The sequence below is a fragment of the Lissotriton helveticus genome, chromosome 9, assembly GCF_964261635.1.
Source record: "Lissotriton helveticus chromosome 9, aLisHel1.1, whole genome shotgun sequence".
Lineage (NCBI taxonomy): Eukaryota > Metazoa > Chordata > Amphibia > Caudata > Salamandridae > Lissotriton > Lissotriton helveticus.
The window spans coordinates 395,472,773-395,493,252 of NC_136070.1; the positions used below are offsets into that span (position 1 = coordinate 395,472,773).

General features: G+C 45.3%; 1 protein-coding gene across 2 annotated transcripts in view; it reads left to right on the plus strand.

The window, feature by feature from the left end:
- CCNK (cyclin K) overlaps positions 1 to 20,480 on the plus strand; it is a 414,782-nt gene that overhangs the window by 194,847 nt on the left and 199,455 nt on the right. For both annotated transcript variants that reach the window (XM_078660137.1, XM_078660138.1), the window contains exon 10: positions 16,753 to 16,786. In XM_078660137.1, coding sequence (XP_078516263.1) covers positions 16,753 to 16,786 — 34 coding nt within the window. The remainder of the gene's footprint in view (positions 1 to 16,752; positions 16,787 to 20,480) is intronic.

Below are 20,480 nucleotides of genomic sequence, written 5' to 3' on the forward strand. Positions count from 1 at the left end.
TATAAATCATCTTATTTAAGCATGTATTTCCAAGAGCTGCTGGACTGGAACTGAGACCTGGAGGTAGAGTGCAATCAGATTTCCCTTTAGGCAGCATCGACATCAGAGGCAAGAAGGTACTAAACCGAGAGCCATTCTATTATTCTTTGGTAACTTTCTTCTGAGACTCTCTGTTTGTAAAAAAAACTCGTCCTAATTTAACATGAGTGGTTGATGGTTGCTCGTTGAGGCCAGACTTTTGTCATACTACAGTTGAAAGGCGCTGGCGCTTTAGGCAGCTGATATAGCCTCTACAGTCCAAGGGCACCCAAGCATTTTTGATAGGTTCGACAAAGCTGAAAGTTATCTCTCAAGATAGACTGGTTGGTTTTTGGCTGAGGTTAAGGCTAATGAGTTTCTGGATAACCTAGGGTAATATGGTGTCTAGGGCTCCAAGTTCTTTCATATGAAGGGGATGGTTTGCTTCCTTAAACTGAAGTGTATTTTTAGGTCTCGCCTGAGCCAATGCGCTTGCGCATTGCTCCGGTGAGATTATAGTAAGCTGAAAAGAAAAGTCTACCAAAACGGCTGCGGATCGCATACAGTTTGTGATCTATGCGCGTGCACACCATCGCCAGCCACATAACACACCAACATTTGTCTGTGCCTCGGCATCAGACTTCAAAGGCTGCCCCCCCCCCCACCCCCCGGCCACAGCAATGCTGAGAGCTTGTTTCTGGACGAAAGTGAAAGCCTACCGTGCTGGTTTACAGTAGCCTTGCCCCTCAAATGCTGTTGCTGTGTTGCCATCTCTCTAGGGACACTCAGCTTGAAAACATTCGACTTGCTAGCTGCAATGCTACATCCGCTATGCTTTTCCTCTAGACACTTTGATCCCTCGCAGACTGTGCTGACTCTGCCCCTCCTGATTCTGAAACTGACCAACGCAGTCACCACGCAGTCTCTTCTCTCTGTCTTATGATGTCTGCCCTGCCACCATTTACTTCGGACCCTCACCCACTCACCCTCACACCCACTCACCCCCGTCACCCTCCCTCACCCCCGTCACCCTCCTTCACCCAACCTCACACCCTCACAACCCTCTCACCCCCCCACACACCCTCACCCACCACATCACTCAGGCACACCACCACATCACTCAGGCACACCACATCATCACTCAGGCACACCACATCATCACTCAGGGGCACCACCACATCACTCAGGGGCACCACCACATCACTCAGGGGCACCACCACATCACTCGGGGGCACCACCACTCAGGGGCAGCACCACATCACTCAGGGGCACCACCACATCCCTCGGGGGCACCACCACATCCCTCGGGGGCACCACCACATCCCTCGGGGGCACCACCACATCCCTCGGGGGCACCACCACATCCCTCGGGGGCCCCACCACATCCCTCGGGGGCCCCACCACATCCCTCGGGGGCCCCACCACATCCCTCGGGGGCCCCACCACATCCCTCGGGGGCCCCACCACATCGCTCGGGGGCACCACCACATCGCTCGGGGGCACCACCACATCGCTCGGGGGCACCACCACATCGCTCGGGGCCACCACCACATCGCTCGGGGCCACCACCACATCGCTCGGGGCCACCACCACATCACCTAGCCCAACCACATCATCACTCAGCACCACAAAAGCACTGTCCTTGCTTGCTACCAACAAGCATTGCCATAGCCAATAGGACTCTCATTAGGAAAGTGTAAGCTATTATGTGGGAATAATGAATGTAAATAAAGTCTGCGAAATCGACAGTGGGCGGCCCTCCCGCTCACTGGCCGCCCCCCAGTGGGGGCAGTTTTTTTTGTAGATGTGTGGTTTCCCTGGGGGCCGCGTTTGAGGAAATTACTCCTGTAAAAATAAAAATCTCTCTATAGATACTCTTTTTCTTTGTGTAGTTCATATATATATTATATATGAACTACACAAAGAAAGAGTCTCTATTTATCTCTCAAAGAGGTGTGGTCAATGTAATTAAGGGCGTGACTTACCTGTTCGATGCATTGGAAGGGCGGAGTCTGACGCAAAAGTGCTCCTGTGTGTCGGACTGTCCCCTCTTGTCCAATGACATGGCACTGGAAATCTCTCTGGTGCAGGCACCAGAGGGATTTCCTTTGCATCAAAACAGCCTCAGGAGCTGGGAAAGGGTTCTCCAGCTCCTGAGGCTGTTCTGATGTTTTCAGTGAAATGCCAATCAGCCCACACGTTGCTTCACTGAATCAGAAACTGAAATGAGCCTATCGGCTGTTTTCAGTTTCACCGCCTACATGTTCAGGGGGCTATCTCAGCCCCCCGAGCACATAGAAAGACTGGAGAGGTATCATTGGAAAGGGTAGAATCATCCCTTTCCAAAGAAACCCTTCCCTAGTAGAGCACCGCAGGGGGGTGATTTCTAAGTAGGGATCCACTCAATAGGCACCAGGGAGGGAGAAGCAGCACCATGGGTAAAGGCTTTTGCTCCACCCCCAACGTTTTTGTGGGCAGGTGGGGCAATTGTCCCCAATCTGCCTCTTTGGACGGCACAAGCAAAGTAGGCCCCAGGGATTTATTTGATTTATGTTTATAGGAGTGGGGGCTGCCCAAAATGGGTATCCCAATCCCCCCCCCTCCCCCTACCCCCAAAAAAGAATGGCCACAGTCTTCCTGCCCTCCTTGGGGGCAGTAACCCTTGCCTTGGGGAATGCTGGGTGTTAGGACATTTGTGCAGACACAGTGATCCTACACAGAAATGTAAGTAAAACATTTCTTTCTTTTTTTTTTGTACTAAATTTGAGGTTTGGAGGGGATTCTGGGTAGGAAAACATTCGGGGATCCACACAAGCCACAACTCTCTGGACTCCCCTAGGTGTCTAGGTTTTAGTAATTTGTGGTTTTGGTAGGTTTACCTAAATGGCCGAGATCCTGTGACCAAAAGCGCAGGTGCCCCTCCTTACAAAACCTCGCCTCCCTGGACTCCCTCAGGTGTCTAGTTTTCAGAAATGTCTGGGATTGGTAGGTTTTCCTAAAGGGCCGCCGAGCCTGGGATCAAAACAAGGTCTTTTTGTAATCGATAATTTTGAAGTCCACACAGTACGTTTTGGGCAGTTTCCTGTCGAGGGGCACAAGGCCTACCCACACAAATGAGGTCCCATTTTATGCGGGAGACTAGGGGAGATGCTGGGTGGGGGTAAGTTTGTGGCTCCCCGCAGTTTAAAGAACTTTCCATCACACAAATGTGAGGAAAATGTTTTCTTTTTACAAAGTTTGAGGTTATCAAGGGATTATAGGTAACAGAACCCTGTGGGGGGCCATACAAGTCAACCCATCCTGAATTCCCCTGGGTGTCAAGTTTTCAAAAATGTATAGGTGTGCAAGGTTTCCCTATGTGCTTGCCGAGCTATTGTTCAAAATCCATGTCTAGGCACTTTGCGAAAAAAGAGTCCGTTTTCCCCAGTTTTCACGGGGAAAAACGCAATACTCCCACGTTGCGTATTGGGCCATTTCCTGTTGTGGCCCTTAGGCCTACCCACATCAGTGAGGTACTATGTTTATTGGGAGACTTGGAGGAATGCTGGGTCGAAGGTGATTTCTGGCTCCCCTCAGATTCCAGAATTATGCATCACAGAAATATGAGGAAAATGTGTTTTAGACAAATTTTGAGGTTTGCAAGGGATCCTGGGTAACAGAACCCTGTGAGAGCCGCACAAGTCACCCCATTCTGAATTCCCTTGGTTGTCTAGTTTTCAAAAGTGTATAAGTTTGCTAGGTTTCACTTTGTGATCTAATTTGGCCTACAGTATCTGAATGGATTGGGAGTTTTAACTAAGTGTCCGATAAGCGGTTCTGGAATCTGTAATAAAGAAGATAGCCTAGAGGTGCTTCTGGGTGGAAGGGGATCCTGACCATCCAGTTGTACTTTGATTTGAATTTGAATTTAAAAAGTTTATATAGCGCATCTTACACCATTACGGTTTCTTGGCGCTTTTGACGGCATGCAGGCAGAAAAGGAAGGATCATTAGAGTGGAAAGGCCTGAGCAAACAAAAAAGTTTTCAGTCCCTTACGGAAGAGGGAGTATTGTTTTGAGGCCCTGAGATGATCAGGCAGGGAGTTCCAAAATACAGGAGCCAAAATAGAGAAGTTGGAACCTCCCCATTTTTTCCTAGTGAACCGAGGGACCTGCAAGAGGGATCGATCGGATGAACGAAGATGTCTGGCGGGGACGTAGTTAGTTAAAAGGGAAGAGATAAAAGCTGGGGCCGTTCCCTGTCGTGCCTGAAAGACCATGCACCCAGTCTTAAAAAGCGATCGTTGCCGAACAGGCAACCAATGCAGTTCCTTCCTTTGATGATACATGCAAGCCTGTTTGCAAATATCTTTTTAACTGTATAGCATTTTTACAGTATGTGTCGCTGTTTGCTACCAACGCTATAAGATTCCATCCGGGAAGAGGCCCTGAATCTGCCCTCCTTTTCATCTGGGATGACCGAAAGAATACAGTTGACCACAACGGGGTTGCTGCGCTACTCCTCTTGGACATCTCAGCTGCCTTTGACACGGTTGACCATGACACTCTGAAACAAAGACCCTATGAAGCCGGCATAGATGAAACTACTTTAGACTGGATAGCGTCCTACCTTCGAAACAGAACTAATGTCATCCATACCCCACCTTTCTCGTCCAAACCATACTCCACAAAAGCAGAGGCCTTTCAAGGTTCTATCATCTCGCCCATGCTTTTCAACATCTACATGAAGTCATTACCAGTACTGATCAATACATTTCACCTCACATGCTATAACTATGCAGATAACACGCAAATACTCTTTCAACTGGAATGCTCCAAAGACAATGGAAAATCACCAATTTTCGTCTGTCTCAGAGCCGTGGATCAGTGAATGACCTGGTGCCATCTCAAATTGAATGCTTCAAAAACTGAAATACTCACGTGTGGCGATTGGAAACATTACAACCCGCTTGTCGCATGGCCTAATGAACTGGGATCACTGCCTAAAGTATCGAAGGAAGTAAGAAACCTCGGAATGACCATGGAGTCCAAGCTGTCGATGAATGTCCAACTGGATAAACTAGCAAGATCAACGTTTGCTACTATAAAAACGCTGCAACGAATATTCCCTCTTTTTGTATTTCCACACGAGGTCCATGCTTCCATCTCCCTTGTTCTGTCCAAACTCGATTACGCCAATAGCCTCTACCACGGATCACCTTTAACGACCATGAAAAGACTACAACGGATTCAGAACTTGTCTGCCAGACTACTCTTGCATATCAAACCGCAAGACCACATCTCCCCTGCTTTAAAGCCCTTCATTGTTTACCGGTTGCCAGAAGATCCACGTTCAAGCTGCTTTGTGTCACCCACAAAGCAATACATGGAATGGGACCTTTCTTCATCGGGAATAAAATAACCAAACACATTCAACAAAGAAACCTCCGCTCTAAAGGAGCATCTCACCTCAAAATTCCACCATACAAGAAAAAAACAATGGGTGGCACATCCTTCTCTGTTCAAGCGGCCAAACTATGGAACTCTTTAACCCCAACATAAGGTCCACCGACAACCACCTTATCTTCAGAAAACTACTCAAGATCTGGCTCTTCCCCACATAAGCACCATACGGAAATAGAAATTTACAGCATATCCCTCTGTATATAAGCATTTGTTTTCACTATAGATATGTACCTATCTTTGTGTATTACTTTGTATAAACATGTAAAATAATTATGTTGTTGAGAGAAAAAATAATAATAATAAATACATAAAAATCATCTTTGGTCTACATGTACGTACTTCCATTGTGCATCTATGTACCTTCCATGTCCTTGGATCTGTGTGTCTGTTACTTTTCTCCTGAAAAAGCATATCCAATGCACTACCCTATTTCTCATCCTGTGCCTCTATCAATATCTTTAATCTACATATACTTACCTCCTTTATGTATCTATATCCTTTCATGTAATTATGGATTTATATATTTATCACTTTCTTCCAATTTAGCATTTCCAATGCACTACCCTATTTCTCAGCCTATACCTCGCTCAATATATCTTCTAACCCAACCTTTCTGACTCATCTCAAACTTCTTCTACTACTCCTTCCAATGCACTACCCTATCTATCATCCTATGCATCTATCAATATATCCTCTACATCCACTCTCTCATTTATCCCGAACCACATACCACTACTATAATTGCCAAAATAACCCTTTCTAGACTCCTACTCTACCCCTCCTTGCATCATCTGACACCTCTTTTACTATACCGATCCCCTAAAACAAACCTTTCTAAACTCTTTCCTCTGAGTCCTTCCCTCCAAAACTCCCTTTTACTCATCTAAAAGCCTCCACCTATTGCTAATTCCTAACAAAACTAAAAAAAAACCTTTCACTCTTTTATCCCTCCACTAATCTTTTCAATCGAAATTAACAGACTAACATGTTCACTTCTCAAATTCCATATTAAACTATACTAATATACTACCCAAATAACTGAATAACATATCCACTGCTCAAATTACTTCATATTTTTTTTTACTATACTAATTTTCAACAGTAAACCTTTATGGGTTCCGGAGCGGCGTGCTACTCACCAAAAAAGCGATTCAGCACCCATCAGGGGTAACAAGTGCTATATGAATGGAAATCTTTCTTCCCCTTTTATCCCTCCGCTATCCTTCTCATTTAAAGTAACTGACTAATATCCACCATTGAAATTACTTCATATTTCACCATATTAATTCACCACTAATCCTTTGTAGGCTTCCTGCATAGCGTGCGTCAACAAGCGCTATATAAATACAAACCTTTGTCCTCCTCTATCCTTCTGCTATCATATCAAATCCAAATAACTGACTAACCTATCCACCACTTAAAATGTACTTGCATGTTTCACTATACGAATTCAACACTAATGCTCTATGGGTCCCGGAGTAGCGTACTACTCGCCGAAAAAGCGCTTCGACGTCTCATCAGGGGTAGTAAGCGCTATATAAATGCAATTACAATACAATACATTTCAAGACTGCTCCTATGTATTGATTCTTGTGTTATAGGTTGCTAAGGTCACTATATATTGATTTTATTTTACTCATTCACCTTAATCAATGACATATTAAGACCTCTTTTGTTTGTATGAACATTATGACTATCTTTAGCTATCCTGCTGCTATGATTATCTGACCTTTAACTTATTATGCTATCGCACTTTTTCTCTTGATCCTTCTCTCTCAGGTTATTTAGGCCACTCTACCCGGAGTCTATCGTATTTTTTTTTATTTGAATTTGAATTTTTTTTTATTTATAAAGCGCACGTTCACTCTGCAGTTTCATGGCGCTGGGGGGAAGCAGCAAGCTAAAGAACACAAGGGCTAAGGGCTAAAAGCCTGCTGGAACAAGAAAGTTTTTAAGGCCTTACGAAACTCCATATAGGAAAGGGAGTATTTAACTGAAGGCGGGAGCGTGTTCCAGAAGGTAGGGGCGAGAACCGCAAATTTCTGGCCTCCCGATCTTTGTTTTTAAAACGGGGGATGACAAGAAGGGATTTAGAGGAAGAAAGAAGATCTCTAGAGGGAACATAGTTGGTGATGACAGAATTAATAAAGGCAGGGGCCGTGCCTGCCCGGGCTTGAAAGGTAAGGCATCCGAGTTTGAAAAGAGCCTGTTGTTTAATGGGGAGCCAATGAAGGGCAAAGAGAAGAGAAGAGGAGAGGAGTGGTGGGACTTGGATAGGCCATAAACTAGGCGAGCGACCTGGTTCTGCACTAACTGGAGCTGCTGAAGTGCATAGGCAGGAGTGCCATTGTAAATAATGTTGCCATAGTCGATTTTGGATAGGACCATGGCCATTAATATCCGTTTAAGTGCAGGTAGAGAAAAAAACCGGGATATTTTCCTGATAATACGTAGGGTGAAAAAGCAGGAGAAAACAACAGAACTAATGTGGGAGTGAAGTGTAAGCTGATGATCAAGTGTGATTCCAAGGGTTTTGACAGAGTGAGAAGGAGTAGGGGGGACCAAGGGAGTCGGGCCAGAAGGAAGGAGACCATGGGTTACCACTACCCCCAGTCAAAACCAACTCTGTTTTATCCGGGTTGAGTTTAAGATGGTTCGCATTCATCCAATCCCGGATAAACAGCATGACCGACTGGAAGCAAGTGGTACCTAATGTAGGGGTGGAAAAGTTAAAAATGAGTTGGAGGTCATCAGCATAGTTGCAAACTGTGACCTCCATTTGTTGCAGTGCAAAAATAAGGGGAAAAATGTAAAGGTTAAACAAAAGGGGAGAAAGAGAAGAACCCTGAGGGACACCACAGTGCACACTGCGAGGCGGAGCAGAGAATTCGGCCAGGTGGACGGCCTGAGTACGGTCAGACAGGAAGGAGCCGAGCCAGGCCAATATCTGTCCCCCTATGCCCGCCGCCTTGACACAGGACAAAAGGATGGAATGGTCCACCGTGTCAAAGGCGGCGAACAAGTCCAGAAGGACTAAGGCCTGGGGGGGTTTTGGTGTCGAGCCCCTCCCTGAGTTGGTCCATGACCGAAATAACCACTTTCTCGGTGGAGTGGCGGGGGCGAAAGCCGCCTGGCAGGGTGCCAGATAGTTAGTTGCCTCTATAAAAGAGTTGAGCGTCTGGGTGACGTGGGACTCAGCCACCTTTCCCAGATAGGGGAGAAGGGATATAGGGCGATAGTTTGCTGGAGAGGCAGGGTCCGCCCGGGCTTTTTTAATATCGGGATGACTATGGCGGTCTTAAAGGGGGTAGGGACAGAACCAAGGGAGAAGGAATCATTCAATAGAGTGAGGGCAGGAGAGGGACAATCAATGAAAATCTGACAAAGAATGCGAGCCGGGCAGATGTCAGCTGAAGAGCCAGACTTGACGCGCCTGAGTAGGGGGAGAAAGGAATCTTTGGTGAGAGGAGGAATGTGAGTAAGGGATTGAAAATTACCAGGTTGATGGGGATCAGTGAAGGTAGGGGAAGGCAAAGGGATATTGGCTTTGATACAGACAATTTTCTCGATGAAAAACTCGTTAAGCGAGTCGCATAGGGCCTGGGAAGGGGGAATCTTGGGCAGAGTTCTCTGCGATAAAGCTAGCTCGTGGACGGTGGCAAATATCTCACGTGGCTCGCTTTCGTACAAATGCGCTTTAACTAATAACATTTTGTGATTGATGCTTGTGGATTGTCTTTAAGTGTTATGATTATCTGTGCTTATCTTGTTGCTAGGGTCATTAGACCTTTAATTTATTTAATCCTAGGGGGATGAACTTTGCTCCATTTGTGGAGTTTTCTGTACTCTGCCAAGCACGCGAAGTTCCGAACGCGGAGAAGAGTTTTTCTTTGCTCACGTTTGCCAGCGTTAAGTTGGCGAGCGAAGCAGATTCAACTCTAGACCACCTCCCAGCGACCACTTCCTTTGAGTAATCTTAGTGTTGAGGAAGCTGCCGCTACGGAGGAACATATACTCTAGCAGTGGTAAGAAGTAGCCCCTCCTTGCGTTGCACTTCGTGCTGATTTTTCCAGTGCGGGACAAACACCCGGCGCTAAAAATCAGCATGAACGGGGCGACCTAACGCACTCTGCTACATGCTTAACTACGCATAGCACAGCATAGTTTTGTATGCGTAACTCTGTGAACTCAGCCCAAGCCTAAATGTATTATGCCATGTGTAACTTGCCTCTTTGTTTTTCGTTTTTGCACTGTTTATGTGAATATTCTGCTGTTATTTATATGTGGAATTTGCCTATGTATTGGTCCCCATACCTGGAAAATCTATCCAATATAAAAATAATCCCTGTTCAATGTCTGCTAGGGAATGATCTGGAGTCCTCAGCATGGCCTGAGTCAGAGCTAAGATATCATGCAGCCATGCTTGGAATCCCTGAATTTTGGGGGGGTGGGGGGGGAGGTAAGAAGTCTGTTAAGCCAGCTTCTGATCAGCCACACGCTCAGATCCCCTCTCCTCAGGGAAAAGACCTGTAAGCCCCGGAGGAAACTGAACCTCAGGAACTTGAGCCGTATCTGGCAGAGGGACTCTAGGAAAGAGCCCTGCCAAGGACAGAGGACCTCTACTACTCTTGAAAGCCATGGAAACAAGCTGCTGCACAGTAAAAGGGAGACGTCAGTTGCTCCCACAGGACCTATTGGGAGGAGGGACTCCTGTACACTGAGACTACAGATCCCATTCCCAGTGCCACATTAGGAAAGTGGCAGTGCCTCACCAGTACAGAGTATTCTTACTCTTTTTTCCTTCACATCCCCCTAACTGGGCATCTTGGCCAGAGCAAGACTTGGAGTAGGCTAGTCAGCTACTTCTACTGACCAAACAGTTCCCATAAGGTGAAGGAGTTTTGAAACTCATGTGCTACCTGCCAGTCCAGTGGTTAAGCAGGTACCACTCAAAGGCCCCCTTAATTCCACTTCAGTGGTTGGGGTTCCCTTGGAAGGGGTTGATGTTTTTGGCCCCCTTGGACCCTCCCGCGCATCAGGGAACAGATTCATACTGGTGGTACTATATCGTGCCACCAGGTACCTTGAAGCTATACCCTTAGGACTGTCACTGCTCCTGCAGTTGCAGCACCCCTCTTGAGTGTTTTTACCGGAGTGGGTTTCCCTAATGATGTGGTGTCTGGCTACCTAAAGACAATATGGAATTAATGTGGTGTGACTTACAAGTTCACTATCCCCTGCCATCCACAAACAAATAGTTTAGACAAGAGATTCAACAATACCATGAAAGGTATGATCATCGGACTCCCTGAAAAGCTCAGGAGGAAATGGGATAACCTTTTTCCATGCTTGCTGCTCGCTTACATAAAAGTGCCTCAGCAGGGAGTAGGGTTCAGTCCCTTTGAATTTCTTTTTGGGCATTTAGAAAGGAGACCACTGTGTCTGGGTAAGGAAGGCGTAGAGACCTGGAAATTGTGGATTAAGTACTTTGCCTGCTTTCAAGGATGGAAATGGAGAAAGCATCCAAACACCTTGAGGCAAGCCATGAGCTCCTGATGCTCGGGTATGACCAAAAGGCTGCACTAGTGGAGTTCCAACCAGGGAGGAATGTATGGGTTTTGGAGTGTGTGGTACCTAGGGCCCTCTATGACAAGTGGAGTTTTCCATACCCTATCCTTGAGTGGAAAAGCGAGGTCACTTATCTGGTAGACCTAGGTACTAGCAGGAGCCCCCACAGGGTCATCCATGTTAACCACCTAAAGCCAAAGCCCTGATGTGGCCATGCTGATGGCCACTGATAAGGATCAGGAAGCAGAGAGTGAACCCCTCCCTGACCACCTCTCCTACAGTCCAAAATATAGCTCGGTAGATGGAGTTGTCTTCTCAGACACCCTCTCTGCCCTGCAGCAAGTTAACTGCAGGCAATGCCTGGGGCAGTATGCTGAGGTCTTCTCCCTAACCATGGGTCAGACTACCTGGTGTACCTATGATGTGGACACTTGAGACAATACACCTGTCAAAAACTAGATCTAAAGATTCAAGTTAAGGAGAGCATTAGAGCTGAAGTTAACAAGATGCTTGAATTGGGACTCATTGGGCCCCAATTGTTAGTCCTCAAACCATATTCCAAGGGTGGATAATCAGAGGTGAGGTTTTGTTTGGAGTATAGGTGCCTCAGTGCAGTAAGCAAGACAAATGCCCACCTAGTTCCTCGAGCTGGTGAGCTAATTGACCTGTTGGGGGCAGCCACATTTCTCAGTAACTTTGATTTGACATCAGGGTACTTGCAGATTGGTCTGAACCCAGAGCAAAAGAAAAGTCAACATTCTCGAACCCAGATGGACATTATCAGTTCACTGTTATGCCCTTTGGAGTTAGAAATTCCCCTTCCCACCTTCCAGGGGTTGGTGAATGAAGTCCATGCTTGTTGGAAACTTTTAGTGCAGCTTATCTAGAAGATATTGCTGTTTATAGTTCCACTTGGCAAGATCACCAGATCCACCTTGAAAAGGTCCTGAAGGCTCTGCAAGCTGCAGTCCTCACGTTCAAGGCAAGGGCGTGATAGATTGGGCAGGGCACAGTTGTATACTTGGGCAACCTTGTAGGTGGAGGCCAAGTTCGACCTTTACAGCCCAAGATCCAGACAGCTTTGAACTGGGAAGCTCCAACAACCCAGAGCCAAGTCAGGGCATTTGCCTGGCTTGACTGGGTACTACAGGAGGTTTGGGAAGGGGTGTGGCACCCCTCACAGAACTTACCTCCAAGAAGATGCCAAAGAAGGTAAACTGGAGAGTGAAGTGTCAAAAGGCTTTTGACACCCTGAAAGAAGCAATGTGCTCAGCACCCATTCTTAAAGCTCCAGCTTATTCAAAGCAGATCATTGTGCAGACCAATGCCTCTGAAAGTGGGATTGGACTGGTCTTTTTCCAGACCAGTGATGATGGCTATGACAAGCCTTTCGCCTTCATTAGCAAGAGGTTACTCTCCAGAGAGCAGCATTGGAGTGCCATTGAGAGGGAAGCCTTTGCTGTGGCTTGGTCCCGGAAGAAGCTGAGACCATACTGGTTTGGTACTCACTGCCTAGCCCAAACCAACCACAGGCCTCAGATGGCTGATTCAGGCGAAAGGTGAAAACCCCAAACTGTTGAAGTGGACCACCTCCCTACAGGGTATGGACTTTACAGTGTGGCACAGACCTGGGACTGACAATGCCAATGCAGAGGGCCCTTCCAGGTTTTTGTACTGAAACGTTACACTCTATTGGGAAAGATTAGTCTCATGCTCTGTCTTTTGTCAGTTTTGTATAGAAAAGTGCCCCTTTTCAACATGGTCACCCTAATGTTTTGCCCAGTATCCGCCTCCTGCGTGCATTGCCTGCAGACACTGCATAAAGTATAGGTACGCCACCTCTACAGCAATCATAGAGCCCTAAGGCAGGGTGCACTATACTAAATGTGTGAACATATCTGCATGAGCAAGTGAACAGGTAAGCTATTTTAAGTAAATGTGCTGGACACTGGTGTTTAGGCGTTTTCCAGCTACATGATGGCTTCACTGAAACTAAATATGTTTTGTATCAAACATCTCATATTAACAAGCTCGCACTGATTCTAGTGGTGGAGTTATTAATATATGCACCCAGAAGGTACGTTCGAGTTTTCCCATAAAACCTACTAATTACTAGTGTACTGACCGACTGGTGTGGACCAACCTTCCACCACAGACAAGTTTCTGATCTCCTGCAAGTGAGAGCGCATGCTCTCCGAGGGCAGAGCATGGTCTGCTCCGCCAGAGCTGTTGTCACCTCCTCCAAGTAGGATGGCTAAGTGATCAGCATATCAAGGCAGGAGGTTTCAATGGTTGCTGCCGTCTTTTATATGCACCCCAAGACTTCTAGGGACAGGGGAAATGCCACCCGCTGCCCATTTGGCACCAGGGCAGGTGGGAAAATTAGCTAGTCAGGCAGCGTCATCCCCTCTCAGGCTAGTACCACACCTAAGGTGGGCTACCTGGTGTGGACACGACTTAATTTAGTCATCTTAATTGTGGCAAAATTAGAATATCTGGGTCGGGGTTATACCTGCTTCCCATAGGAATTAGTGATATAGAGGGTGTAGAAACCCATAATGTAGGTAGCCCATTGGCTATTTCATGACACTCCCCATAACATCCCATAATTGAGTAATTAGGTTGCACCCATGACACCAGGAACTGAGATTAGATGGCTCAAGAAGAGAAGCAGACTGAGAGCAGCAAGAACTGAAGACTGCTGTGGACTTTTGGTACCAAAGTCTGCCTATCGCTCAAAGTCTCGACAATAACAACCTAGGGACTCGTCCTTCAGCTGACCAGCTGCCATGAACCCCCGAGAGACTGCCTGCCTTCGCAAATCGCTAAACAACTTTTCTTGCTGTAGAGGAGCTACTCCCCTGCAGCTCGTAGGCACCGAAATGCAAAGCCTGGTCTACTGAAATGCCGCTCCCCTGCCAGCCCGACACAGCTGCCCCCCAGGAAAAGGACCCTGAAGGTCAAGCAGAGACCGTGAGAGTCCAGTCGGGACTCCAAAAACTCCAGACCAAGCAGCTGTCGAGGGATGCCAGTACCTCAGAAACATGCTTCCAGAGTGGCACAGCTGTCCTGATTGTGCACCCTCAACAGGCGAGACCAAGAACCACAAGGTTCCAAGACTCACTTTGCCCAGCTGACCTCTCCATTCTGCACCTGAGCACCCCAGCCTGTTTATCATCGAACCGACTGTGCTCCCTTGTTCCCAGGACCCTTCTGACCCTCGCTCCCCCATTGGGAGCTCCTGGACTTGTCACCAGGTCCCCCTTTGCAGGCTGCTTTTAGTTGCCCCGTTCTCTCTACTGGCATAGCTCGCACATCTATCAACCGGACCAGCACCTCTGCAACTTAACGTCCCAGGGTAACTGCAGGTAGCACTTTGGAACTTGGCACCCTACAACTCCTAACTCCTGAAGGAGACCCCCAGAAACCGAACAAAGATAACTATATGCTATACATGCCTTTTCTCCCATAGGAAAGCATTGCATGGGAAAGGCATTTAAGTGAACATTTTACTTACCTGCTAAAATCGATATTTAAAAAATGTTATGTATATAAAAATGACTTATTTATCTAAATTGGTCTCAAATTTATTCTTGAGCGTGTGTCTCATGTATTGCCTCTGTGTATCTCAACAAATGCTTAGCGCTACCCTCTGATAAGCCTAACTGCTTGCCCACACTACCACAAAAGAAAGCTTTTGGGTTATCATTTGTGGCTCTTTAAGCCAACCGGGGTTTGCCTGGACTCTTTACACAGTGTACCTCTTTTAGGTACTCTGTAGAAAGAGCCAGCTTCCTACACACAGTACCAATACCTGTGGTACCAGACCCCTTGCAACAACCAAGCATGACTGACCTGTAAGTCGAGAGACTTTACAATGCTCATCAAGAGTGGTCCAGCTGCCCTGTTTGCCCCCTTTCGGCAGAATCAAACAAAGAGTGAGCCTCCGATCGCCACCACCAGACACCTAAAGGGCCTTTGCACCTGCACCCCATAGCCCAGGTCCAATAGTGTTTATTGTGCCTACGGGGTCCTGAGACCCTCAAAGACTGAGGCCACCCTTGGGTTCGCCCAGTCTGGACTCCCAGTTGCCACCAGGAGCCCCCCTTAACAGTGAGTGTCTCCTGCAGTACGAACCCGACACCTAAAGGCACCACTGCACCCGCGCCCTATAGCCCTAAGAGAATTGGACCTACTGTGTCCCTATATGCTCCAGCTTCTCAAGGACTGAGCCCCCTGTGAGTTCACACAGACTGGGACCCTCAGTGCAAGCTTGCAGTCTCTTTTCGACCCGACCGTTCCCCATTGAGGTGAATGTGGCACTCCTCACCAGGCCGTCCCAGTGCTTTTCGAGGTGACCTGGTGGTGGTTGTTTGGACCCTGCCCCATATTCACCTTAAGGCCAGGAAATGGGTCCAGTAAGTCTGACAGGTGCCCAAATGCAGTATGTTTTTCCCCCGTAGGATAACATTACTGCACCAGAAATTGCACTGTCAACTTTTAAAACCTGTAAAAAGTTATATCTCGAAGTACCTACCTGATTCTGATCTTAGTATCTAAATACTTATTTAAAAAAAAAACAGTGTTAATTTTATCAATTATTGCCGGATTCCTTTAATAAGTGTGTGTCTCACTTGCTGTCCTTTGTGCAATACATTCTTAGCACTACCCTCTGATAAGCATGACTGCTCACCAACACTACCACAAAAGAGCATTTGGGTTATCATTTGTGCCTTTGTAAACCAGCTGGGGTTTGCCTGGACTCTTTACATAATGTACCTCTTTTTGATCCACTATATAAATAGCCAGCTTCCTACAATTTGTATTTGTATTTTTCATTTATTGAAATGTCTGGTGCTAGCCCAGATCTTTTGTTTTTTTATAAAATTATATATATAATCTATTTACTTACAGGGTATTTCAGCCTGCCCTCCTTTTCTATCGGTGTGTCGTGGTTATTCACATGTTTCTTCTTTCCACTGCAGCATTTGGCAGTGAGTCAGACCACTAGGCATTGGCTAACGTCCTTGTAGGTGACTGCATGCTACCTTTCACATAAAGCATATCTACACTCAAAGTAGTTCCCTTAAGTGCTGGGTACATTTGTGGCAATGTCTTGTTGGTAACACCCAAAAATATTGTTTCTTAGAACCATTTTTTCTCTTTTGGATGATTGATGAGTTTTCTACAACAATAAATCGTTGCAAAAAAACACCACAAAACTAGCATTTACAAAGCGAAGAAACTGGTAGCTAACACCAAAGCTATGGTCTTGACCACTGCTTGTTCATTTTTGGGAAGAATAGTTCAGCAGTCTCTTCCTCAAGGTTTTTAAGGCTTTCCATATTTTCCTGTTGTATTACTAAATGTGTGGACATGTATCTAGAAAGACACAAAATATGTTCCTGTGTGGAAAAAGTCATGATTAGCATGAAAATCAAATTGATAATGATATCATAGTATGAAGTTCTTGCAGAAATGAGTAAGTGTTCTCAAATCTCTAGAAAGCAATACATATTTTGGACACAGACCTAATGCAAAAATGTATGTGCACTTGAATGTGAACTGAGAATTTATTTCAAATTTTTGATTGTACAGATTGTTGAATTGTTCACTCCTATATTTGAATCTGAGAGCAAGGTTAAATGGTTCTCTTGCACTTTTTAAAAATGTGTGTATTGCATGTAATCAGTTTTTTTTAAAACGCGTTTGATTTTTCAGATTACGTCTCCAAAAGAAGAAAGCAAAGCATGTGGTGAGTTATAGTCTCTATTCAAGATCGTTTGGCAGGAAACATGTACTGGTGACGAATTAATGCAATACAGTTTTAGTTCTTAACGATCTATTCATTAATGCACGTGGTCATTTGTTCTCTGTCAAGGGCTCATCTTTGAATTCATAAATACTGAAAAGTTCCACACACATAAGAAATCCCAGAACACCTTTAAAAAGGAGTAAAAGGACTCTAATTACAGCAAACAATAGAAACGCATTAAAGAGCTTCCCAGTTTTGACCTGTCAAAAACCAAATGCATATACAATTAAAGAAAGGTAAACAAAATCATTGCTGTCCAAAAACATTTTCCTTTCCCTCTTTTAAATATTGAAAAGTTGAAGGAAAATGTTGTCCTATGCATTTAGCCGAGCTGAGAAAAAACACCTGCAGTTTCCATTCTATGGCTAGCTATAGGCTTCCTTAGTCCCACCATGCTTCATAGTAAAAGTTAACCTATTCCTTACTTTTTTTTAAGTGAACAAGCATCGCAGACTATAGGGCTCTGCCCTTTCCTTACTTGAGATTTGACACTTTATTTAACTCCTTTTAACATTTGATCTATTAATCCATTTTTCAGGTAAGTTTCAATTTCTTTTGATTCTTTTTCTTTGTGACCATGAAAGCACGAACTTACATGATTCTTTCAGAGGAGAAATTCACTGTGGATATTAGATTCTTAAGCAGTCCTCCTTATTACTTCAGTTTGTACAGTTTCTAAGTTTAGAAAGGAGTTTTCAGGTTTCTTAGATATAAAAACTGAGATAAAGTAACTGCTGGGTGGTGGCATAGGTTTTAAGTGTTCTTTGGGCCAATTTACTAAATGACTCGCCCATCTCCTCACACCATTGAAGGTCTGTCAGATTTTTACAGAAATCCTTCCTTATGTTTAGGGAACCCATGATGCCTTCAGGCTGACCTAGAAAATATACAGTGTGTGCCTTACGATGAGATGCAGTTTCCAGATGCTTTTAATATCGAAGTGATCTTTGATATTGAAGATAAACCCTTAAAACACTGAACTTGAACATTGTGTTCACCTTTGATTTTGAGCGAGTCTCCATGATGTTGGGTCTTGCATCCATGACTTCAAGAAGTCTCTATGAGTTTAAAATGGTCTATCTTCGATCGTGAAACAGTGTCATTGACTTTGAGAGTGTCTGTTTGCGAGCAGTTTGTCCTTTATATCAACAAGAGGCCAGGATTAAAATTCCTGTTCCTTTGGCTTTGGAGGCAGTGATTTTATTTTTGGAAAGCAAGCTTTTCTTATTTGATGTTCAAGTACATTTATTTGCATTTAAATAAGTTCAAATAAACCAAAGTTGCATATGCATTCTTACTTTCTACAACTACTTTGAAATTCACATAGCTCAAAAATGAAGCTTCAAATATCTGATGAGAGTCGGGCACATAAACTCCCCCAAAGAATTTAGAAATAAGTTTTACTTAATATTCAAAGTTTGTCAACTTAGCTGGATTCAAGGCACCTCATATGTGGCACTGGGGATAAATGCGTATCAAAAACGGCATTGTTCACATCAAAGGTATAGAGGCCGGAAACCCTTGCATTGGTTTTTACATACTGTGTAATACATTGTAGCATTAAAACTTGAGGCAATGCTTTAAACTTGGATTTGTTTTTAAAACTCCACATCTCTGTACCAATTTTGTTATAGTCCTACAGGCACTCCTCTCCAGTGTAACCTCAGGTCACCAAGTTTTTTTTTTTTTTGTTACAGAAAAGAAAATACTGCTATGCCGTTACATTGAAGAAGCGCTGCGTGCATAGTTCAGTTAACAAGTGTGTTTTGGTATCAAATCTGCATAAAAATATTGTAGACAAAGCTGCATAAAAATACTGGCAATAACTCAAGATTCTGGACCTTGCAGCGCTTTAAGGCACTTGCAGCCCAATTCCACGTTGGAGAGAGCATCACGAAGTAGACTGGCCCATTTTAGTTCAACACCAGTTCATAGCATCAAAGTCTCTGTATTCCTGCGAGCCTTGATTGGGCTCCTCCAGTCTGGTCTCTATCAACCCCTTCAATGTGATGTGGCCCCTGAAAGGTGTGGGCAACATCTTCGAAAGTGTAAAAGGGATCCTCCTAAGATCCAGGAAGGAAACCAGGGACCTGTATAAACGTTACAACAACTATCACAGAGCAGGGATTCTGTAGCCAGACTGAATGCCATGCTGCATACCTCATTGCTCGTTCTATCAGACTCAGCCTACACCCTCTCCTTTATAAAAAGTAACACATTGCATTAGATTTTAAAAGTTATGATGGGTCCAGCTGTAGAAAAAAAATGGTGTCCAAGAGACTTGAGAGCTTCCATTCACATGCACATTCCCAGAGTGTGGAGCAATGATCAGCTTGCACCAAGAAGACTGCGGGACAGCTGGACCATCCGGGCTGACGGGCTGGCATCGCTGACTTGCAGGACGTGCAGCCACCAGTCTGGCCTTGTGTGTCACGTCCCACACACGTATGCCAGGGAAGCTGGAGGGCAGGCATGAAGTGGCTGCCTTCCAGATCTCTTCCTGGCAGATGACAGCGGGATTACGAGGGACCTGTTATGACCCTACTGCAGTTGCCACCGCTGCTGGCGCTGCTTGTTTCCACTGCTCTTACTGCCCGCTCAGCAGCCGACATTGCAATGGTTTCTCGATGCCCACTTGCAGTAGCCATGTTTCCTCTTGGTGGTAACGTGAGTCCGCCCTGTGGGGCCAGACTTAGTAGTGTGGTGGGCGGCTTGTCTGGCCTTATGCACATTGGCTTGGCACAACGAGTAGCCGTCCTTGCTGCGAAAGATGACCGTAGAGGACTCATGCCAAAGGCTGCAGAGGATGTTTCAGCATTCTGGGTCCGAACTCATGAAGACCTTGAAGACATTCTCCAGTGCGGGCTGGGTGTACAGCAGCTGTGAGTGCAAGGGCACTACCTTTTCAGCCTCCATGTCGACTCAATACAGATTCCGCACTTCCTGCACTCTTCCTTTTGGCAGACGACCAAACCTGCCTGTGTGTGCTTGATGCTGAGGGCTGGCCTATATGTTCAGGTATCTTCAATGACTGATCTGCTCCTGTCATGTCCATTATGGATGATCGTGGACTGTACTGTTCTTGTTCAGCATGCTTAATTCAACATTACAGGTGCTTTGCAGCTTAAATGCAATGTGCTTGTTGACAAGTTTTACCACGTTTGGTCAAGAAAACATATGGTAAAAAGGTGTCTTAAGAAATTGAATTCAAGCCTGCAAGCTCATTCAATGGACAGCCAAAGTGTGTTGTATGAAGTAGTGCAACACCCATTAAAGCGTAATTCTGATAACGATAGATAAAGCATAGTATACGTTCTGGCTATGCATTACGTTTATTTTCTATGGTTCATAGTTGTAATATGCCTTTGGACTCTAGCGAATATTGGCAGCCTGAACTATAAACATCTTTCCTAATCTGCATGGACTATTTTTTTTTTTTTTTTTTTGCATCTCACTGACCCTCTTTAATGGCAGCATATTTTTGGGATAGACTCCTATAGCCACCACATTCCTAGAAAGGTTGGGTGATCTCATAAGTATGTGAGGCAAGACTTTATGACGCAGGCCATGTCTTGCTGTTCTGGCAAGTGGTCCGATGATTAATTATGGTATTAATAACATTGCATATAATACT